The following is an 8,669-nucleotide window of genomic DNA, read 5'->3' on the forward strand; positions in this document are numbered from 1 at the left end:
TATGGAGATAGAGCCAATTTAGGGCAATTAGTGAAATTAGTCGTAAAGTGGCTACAATGAATAAATGGCCAACACACTTCGCATGCCTATTCAGGATCTCAATGCAAGGTAACATTTATCTGGGAATTTGTTCAGAAACGGAAAGAAAAAGAATATATTGCATGGCTAATAACAATATTAAAAATCAAGCACATTAATTACAAAATTAAATACCTGTAGACATGGCGAAACACGCTAAAACATGAAATGTCAAATACAGAGCTGGATTTAGGTTTGGTGGGGCCCTAAGCTACTGAAGACTATGGGGCCCTTTATGTGTCCAGATGAACGTAGGACCCTATGTACAGAAATGAAGAAATTTGTAATATTTTAGGAAGCAGACTAGCAGAACGGGTCCCATTACTTACATCATAGGGGCTTACACAAAAGAAGCCTTGTTGCTATATATATATATATATATATATATATATATATATATATATATATATATATATATATATATATATATATATATATATATATATATATATATATTTTATTTTATTTTTTTTAAATATTTTGCAAAGTGTATTCAATATTTTCCTTTAATTTTTGGGGACCCCAAGAGCGTGGGGCCCTAAGCTATAGCTTGTTTAGCTTATATGTAAATCCGGCACTGGCCAAATACTAAAATAGAAAAAAATGTACTAAGAAAGAAAGAGCCCCAGAGTGAATTCTGCAATGTGAATTTGTTCCTTGCTTTGTTCAGTATAGCTACTCTATGATTAATTCCACGACTTATCTTAAATTGGACTCAGCTTCGTAATTAAGCATTTCCGGCCAAAGTAGCGAACATTTATTATTATTATTATTATTGAGGTCCATGGACATATATACGAAGTTTCTTGATTTATTTCAGGAGCACACTCTCTTTTTTTTTTTTTTTTTAATTTCGAGTTATGAAAAACGACACTATATATATGTAGATTATGATAACAGAGGCTTATATAATAATACTTACTACTGAACTGTGAGTTCCCGGAATGAGCTATAACGTAACAGCATATGAAAAGAATTGCAGCTAATGATTTGATGATATCCATCTGTTAACCTATGAAAGAAAGTAGTAATAGTATTATTTGACTTCATAATTATGAAAAGTTTTATCAAAATGTTTATAAAATATTTGGTACAAAATTAAGTTAATTACTTAATTACAAATCAAAACAAAATATTGCTCTGTATGCGAAACAGATGAGGTTTTATTGTCATATACTAAGCACAGGGCTAATAATTTCAAAGTCAGACACAATCGACAATCCAAAAATGATGGTACTTCCCCCCCCCCAAACGGTCTTTGGTTTGAAAACGAAAGAGATCACATCGGGGCATAAAATTTCAAAACCAGACAATTAGATTTCGGAGGGTGGGAAAGCAGGGCGAATTGCAACATTGCGAAGACTTCATTATTTATATCCGTTGTGAACACTTCACAATTCCGTGGTTTCTCTCACTCAGTGACAATTATTCTCGTACGAAACAGAAACTGTGCATCATTGTGAGTTTAGGCAGAAACCATTCCTACTGAACCAACTCTAAATTTCTATAGATCTGGCGACCAGAAATTTTGCGTCCTGCTAGGCACACATCCTCCCCCGGTTGGTCTAGTCTATTAACTTTATTTTTGTATCAAAAAATATAAATAGCATCAAAAAATATAAATAATAGAAACTACTACGCTGTGCGAGATCAATCGCTGGGTGAGAAACTCACCGTAGCAACACAGTACAGGGATGGAGTAAGGTCATTAGCCTAACGTCCATATATTGTGCATGTCCATCAAACAGACTATTATATCAAGACAGTCAGAAGTTAGAGGTTTACGAATTCAAACTGGAACATTTTTCATGGCGGGCAAAAAAAAAAAAAAAAAAGAAAAAAAAAAGAAACCTAGGTGATTACTATTTTAATTAACTGGGTATTGCAATTTTCATTTTCTTATGGCTTTTTGAAATAACGCTTCTAGGGAGCACATGTTATTCACACCTGCGTAAAGCCGGGTATGTATGTACTTCTTCAACATTGATGAATGCAAAAAAAAAAAAAAAAAAAAAAAAAAAAAGCGACGTGATCAGTTTTTCACACTTAACAGATTTTTTAATTCATCTTGTACTATCTTAATCAATTTGACATTATTTAATCAATTTTGAAAAATGTTCACTATTGTATTATATATTGACAATGGAGGCAATTTACCGAAACTCTTCACCCTCAAACATTACTAGTTGGTAGTATGAGCTATAATATTACCCAAACTGATGCTAAGATAACTCATTGAACGAATTGCGTACTGTCACCTACTTATATGGTTATCTTATAAACTCACCCACAAGAAAATAAAATATCAATATTCACCTGAAACTTATTTAGTGCTTTCATGTGAAATTTCGAGTTATTGTATCATAAAGAGCAATTTGCTGGAAAACGTACATAAAAATCGATATTGTGTACCTATAAGTAACAGAACAAGCAAACGGAAAGAAAAATCAGAAAGGGCATTCATACTATTCTTACATATTTTTGTACTAGGCAACACTTGCTTGGCTGTGAAACATTTGCAAGGCAAAAACTCTTGTTTTATCAGTGTAACCTGAACTGAAACAGTATAGTCTGACTCTTAGATGACTTAATCTCTATAAACAATAACAAGAAATGAAAATAACATTGTTTTTGATTAACATAAAGATCGTTTGATCTTAGTGGTTTGAATAAACTCGTTTCAAACTGAGCTTTCTTTGAATAGAACTTGTCTCAAATTGTTTTGATTACAAATATTATATTAAAGGTGTAGAAAGGGGTATACAATTTTTGCCCAAAATAGAGTACCGAAGGAGCCCCTCAAGTTAGAAAGATGTAGCTTGATATGTTAACATTCCATAAACCGGTCTTTTAACTTTTTCGAAAATTCCAAATCTAAGACGGGAAAAGGTGCATTTTCAATATTCACCAGAAATTTACTCTTGGTATATGAAGAACATATATTCAAGCTATATAGTCTATTATCTTCCAACATGATTGTCTCTTTCACCAAGTGAAACTTTTGAAATTTTGTCTATGTTTTAAATCTTGAGGAACAAATCCTGAAAGTTTCAGCTTGTTATAATAAATGTTCTAATTCGTGGTTAATTGTCTTGACTATTCGTCCTAAGAATACACCTATGTACTATACATAAGTTTTAAAACTTGGAATTCCATCTAAATTATCTGTCCGTTAATTTACAAGTTAAAACTAGTAAAGAATATAAATAGAAACGTCTCTAAAATTTGCTGAAAATAGGAACATTATCTCTATTATTCTTTATTATAAGCTTCTACAGTTATATTTGCATAACATATTTTTTTATAAATTGCCACCTAACATTCTATTATACAGGAAATGCAGAAGATTGAAAAGATCTTCTCTGCTCAGTTTAGCAGAGTTATTATTAAAGATCTAGTGAGGAAGATAAAACATGTTATTAAAAAGTATGTAATGATAGTAATTTAGCAATTTGCTATTATTCCCTAAGCTAAACATACAGTGAAAAATTTAATAATGGTATAAATGGTACATGTCCTAAGTGAGATTGAATTAGCGAATATTCCCTTCTAACTAATTATCTAGTGTTCTTAACATTTGTGTAAAATATTTGACTTGTCTCTCCTATGGGTGTAGCTAGTCTAAATCCCACGAATGACGAACTGTATCGTCATGTCTTATTAAGCCTTAGTTTTAAAACAAAATATTAAATACAGATGAAGCATTCAAAACAGAATCCGAAAATACTAAATCTTGTTCTCACTTTTCTAAAGCTTCTCAATATTTGATTATTACAATTTTGTATTGAATAATTAAAGATTAACTTGAGTTTTGAAATCAAGGATTCATTTTCCCCTTTTATTTCACATTACACGTACACTGATGTCCAAAATGATTGTCGTATATCTATAACTGTCTTATTGTAAGAATATAATTTCATATTAATTTTGCAGGGTACCTTTAATACTGATATTATATGTATAATTGGGAAATATATTTTTGTGGTAAATTTCATAGGAAAAGAATTATAAATATGAAAATTAGAATGAGAAAAACAAAATGTTGCTAAATGAACAAAAAGTTTTATTTTCGTTTTATTGTTCTTATTTATTGCTCTTTTGACGTGAAATTCGCCACATACATGTCTTTGCCGATTATACACATACTAACATTATGAAAGGTATTGGGCGAATTCGTTATCAAATTACGGTATATTCCTACAACAACATATTTATAGATATGCGACAATAATTTTGGACATGAGTGTACATTAGTTCAAGCTTCACTCAACGTTAACAACTCAACCTCTTCCTGCTGTTATAGTGGGAAGTAAATGCTTTTAGTGCATAGTGTCCGGAGATCAGTTCCCGGTGGAAGACGATTGAACACATTACGGTGATTCGAAAAAATGAAATGAATGAAATCTTTGGGTTTTACGTCCCACGGTTATGCCGGTTAGGCTAAAGGAGACGGTGATGATGAGTAATGAATGAAATAGTGGAATGAAGAAAGTGGAGGAAACGGGAGAACCCCGAGAAAATCCACGCACACGGTGTTTGTCCACCACAAAGTCCACACGGCGCGAGCTGGAATCGAACCAGGGACCCCAAGCACCGGAGGTGAACGCTCTACCTCTGAGCCACCGCGCCCCCTACGGTGATTCGAATTCTATCTTAAATTGTAAGCTTACATCTATCATAGTTTCGCTGCTAAAAGCGACGATTGAATTCGGTTAACAAACATATTAGCGGCAATTACATAATTTCGTTAATTGTTTTGAGCTGTGAGCCTGAAGTACAAAATTATGTTATACACTATAGAGTAGTTGTAAATAATAAAATCACATGATATATACTCTTCTAAGCCATGTTTTAAAACGTAGCGTCTTTTGTACCGTGCGTTCTGTCTACCAGGAAATAGGTATTCTAAAATTCTTGTGTTATGAGAAACAATTTTACGTGCTATTAAAGTCATACTAAGGATTTGGCTAACGCGTTTTTCAGATGCAGATTTGTGACACTATCTTTGTTTTTTTTTTATTTATTTTTTTTTATTTTTAATCGAAGATGCAAACTACGGATTTCTTAACGTTGAATGCATTATATTACGAAAGAAAAGTTCACAGTGAAAGATGTTTAATATTCTTATTTAACTTCTTTCTGCGAGTGAGTTTGGTCATTCCCGCAAAAAGGTCGTGGTTTGCCTTTATCGGTTTAGGTATCGCTTGTGGATAACATAATCAAAGGGTTTCGCATTAAGGAAATTGTAATCCTTCGTTAGTCAAATTTTTAATACAACACTAAACACACTAAGATGGTTTCTGAATATGAGTCTATCTCAAGGTGCATATTTCCCGTCACAATTTCCAGTTTAAATACCCCGACATAAAATATACGTTTTTACTTTGATTAAATTATGAGAAAAATAATTGATTGATTTATTAATTACGATTGCTTTAATCAAACTTAATAATAAATGAAAAAAAAAAACAGTCAAATAATTTTAGTTATATTATTAGTAATTAACAGTACAAACAGAGGAAGTTAATTTAGTACTTTCAAGAGACAACTTGTTCTCCTACCTAGTCTCATGACTAGAGTACATGTATTTGGTGTACAACGTTACTGGTTCGATTCCCGATGAAAGAATATTTAACCTAATATTATGGATTAATTCTTAATAGAACATTAATTAGAATATTCTAACAGCATATTACCAGTTATATCCTTTGGTTATCCATATGTAAGAGGACAATAACTCAAATTAAAGGAAGTAAGAAGGTTTCTAATCACAAGCTTGCGAACAAAGATTTCATTGTTAGTTTTGCTGAAATACCAACAGCCAGCTTCAGTATAAAAATTCTACAGTTACGTAGTAAGTTATTATACTTTCAACTCTTTGAAGAATGCATCGGCCACCACCCTTCTTAATGTAAGATACCTGAGAGTTCAATATATTAATAGGAAATAATAATATATACAAAAGATAAGTTAAAGGGCATGATCACACAAGGAGATGAGAATCTTAGTTTCATAAGCTAGTGGTTGTGGTTAGGACAGGCTTGCCAACTTTCCATAAGGAAAAGTCGGGATAATCGGTTTGGAGCCCCCTTCCCTCCCTCCGAGACGACTACACTACGGCGAGTCATTGAAAACAATGTAAATAATCAGCTGAATAACATGAGCCTGAATGAATGCAGCACATTTTTTTTTTAATTTTCCCACCCACTGCTCATCACTAGGTATAAGCAATATATGCAACAAATTAAACCAAAACAACTGAAATTATCTAGATATAAACAAAGTTTAGAGAGAAAACTATATAGAATCTTTTTATCACAAATGAATGCATAACGTTGTTAAGGTTGGTTTAAAGGGACAAGTTTTGCCGATAGATGTCACTGCAGTCCTTGTATCTCTCTCATGTATGTTTTGCCTTTCACAAAAATTCACGATTTCTGTTACAAATTTCAAACTACAGACTTCAAATTTTTAGAGAAGGAAATTCATAACCTATCAAAGGCAACAATCCGTGCCATTTTTTGTTTAGAATTTTCCTTATTGTTGATACAGTATATTGTTAAAGATTTGGATATCCAGTTTCAACAATTAAGCCGTTTCAACAATTAAAAAGTTCTAAATAAAAAAAATGGTACGGATTGTTGCCTTTGATAGTTTATGAAGTTCCTTCTCAAAAAATTTGAAATCTGTAGTTTGAAATTTGTAACAGAAATCGTGAATTTTCGTGAAAGGTAAAAAAATACATGAGAGAGATACGAAGACTGTAGTGACATCTAAGGCAAAACTTGTCCCTTAAGACCAACCTTAAGGAATTACTGACAGAAAGTTTTACTAAAATCAAGTCTCATTCTTTTGCTAACATCGTACAACGAATTCAAACCAAAACAATTGTAATTTATTTAACATAAACAACGTTTAAAAATAAAACTATATAGAATATTTGATTTTTATCACAAACAAGTGACTTAGAGTGGCGGCCACCCACTGAAGTGAGAGCTAGTGTTCCTTCACTGTGGTAGCAGTCACTTATATGTAGAGATTGCAAAATCAATATTTTTAGTACTGCATGGAATATACTATCATCATAATCGGGTGGATTATCAATTGAAAACAATTAGAGAATAGCTATAAATTAAAGGCGAGCTACTATTTTTTCATGAGTCAAATTAAAACACAAATGGCCCAGTAAAATGTTAATTAACTTTGAAAATCGATAAATCGGGACAATATGCATCCCGACGAGTATTCGTTCGGAACAAGCAAGTCAGAAATCTGTACAGTCCCGACTGAATCGGGACGGTTGGCAACCTTGGGTCAGAGTGTCATCTTCAAACATATACCTTCTCATCTCATGCCATATTTGCTTATTTACTTTTATATCTCTGGTTAGTATTGATTGTTCTCTAAAATACTCATATGTATGATTTGAACCAACTGAATGTAAACATAAATTTTGTGATTTATTTACAGCGAAATTGAATTGATTTATTGTATAATTACTGGATATTTACGATGTACCACCTTGCACCCTATTATTAGCAAATTGTTAAAACATAATACATTCAACTGTACCTTAAACTGGTATTACCAGGTGTAGTGATTCAAATTCTATTTTAAACTATGACTTCTGTTCTATAATATCTCACATCTGAAAGAAGGACGTAAATACAAACCAGTGAATCATGAAACGGCTTTAACGTAAATTATTCCATAATTATCATTTCATAAATTATAACATTTTGTACGGTACTTACCCTGAATAAGTTTTCCAATTATGTATAATGGCAGCTGCAGTACACACTACACAACTGCGACGTGACTTATATGTATATTTCACATAGATTATCGCCTTTTTGTCGTTTGCTTAATGGAAAAACTAAATCGTTAAATACGACAAATAATTATATTTTGTTTCCAAAATTGCCTCGTCTCTTAAGTTGATTATTTAATGTGAATCTAATGGTGTTGTCTTGAGGCAAAGACTATCTTCTAGCATAATCAAGCACTTAAAAAAAAAAAAAAAAAAAAAAAAAAGATTGAGTAACTGATGAGCTCAGATTTTCTTTTAGGCATAAGGCCAACGACACTTTCGTTTATACACTGTAGACCCTACATAATGAGACAAAAGTTTTTAATTATCTTATTTATTTATTTATTTATTTTAACAATTTCTATGAAAGTTATTTCAACTGCAAACACTGTAATATTCTAAATTAGTAGTGGACAATTAATAATGCCCTGTGCGTTGGGACAAAATAAGAACCTTCTTTGACGGGCCTTCTGCAAGTTTCCTTACCTCCCTTTCCTTCTGAGATGACGGTTCTGCTAAATCAGAAGTAGAGGAGGGCGCTGTGGATCAGTGGTAGAGCGTTCATCTCTGGTGCATGGGGTTCCTGGTTCGATCCCAGCTCGCGCGAAGTGGGCTTCCTGGTGGATGAATACCGTGTTTGTGGGTTTTGCCGTGATTCTCCTGTTTCCTCCCACTTTATTCATTCCACCGTTTCCTTCATTTCTCATCATCAGGGGTACCCATAACGGGGGAACATGCCGCCAATAGGGTCATTAATATTTTAGGGGGAATTTTTTTAATG

General features: G+C 32.6%; 1 protein-coding gene across 2 annotated transcripts in view; it reads right to left on the reverse strand.

Moving 5' to 3' along the window:
* LOC145680795 (uncharacterized) overlaps positions 1-7,967 on the reverse strand; it is an 82,525-nt gene extending 74,558 nt beyond the window's left edge. The window contains exons 1-2 of one of the 2 annotated variants that reach the window (XM_081751834.1): positions 7,833-7,967; positions 1,001-1,090 (exon numbers count right to left, since the gene is read on the reverse strand). In XM_081751834.1, the coding sequence (XP_081607960.1) occupies positions 1,001-1,082 (82 nt within the window). In that variant the 5' untranslated portion in view covers positions 1,083-1,090; positions 7,833-7,967. Of the gene's footprint in view, positions 1-1,000; positions 1,091-7,650; positions 7,674-7,832 lie in introns of those variants that run through there. The other variant, XM_081751835.1, reaches the window with a different exon arrangement.
* Between the last annotated feature and the right edge of the window lie 702 nt (positions 7,968-8,669).

This window comes from Thermobia domestica, chromosome 3 (assembly GCF_964235325.1).
Source record: "Thermobia domestica chromosome 3, izTheDome1.hap1.1, whole genome shotgun sequence".
Taxonomy (NCBI): Eukaryota; Metazoa; Arthropoda; class Insecta; order Zygentoma; family Lepismatidae; genus Thermobia; species Thermobia domestica.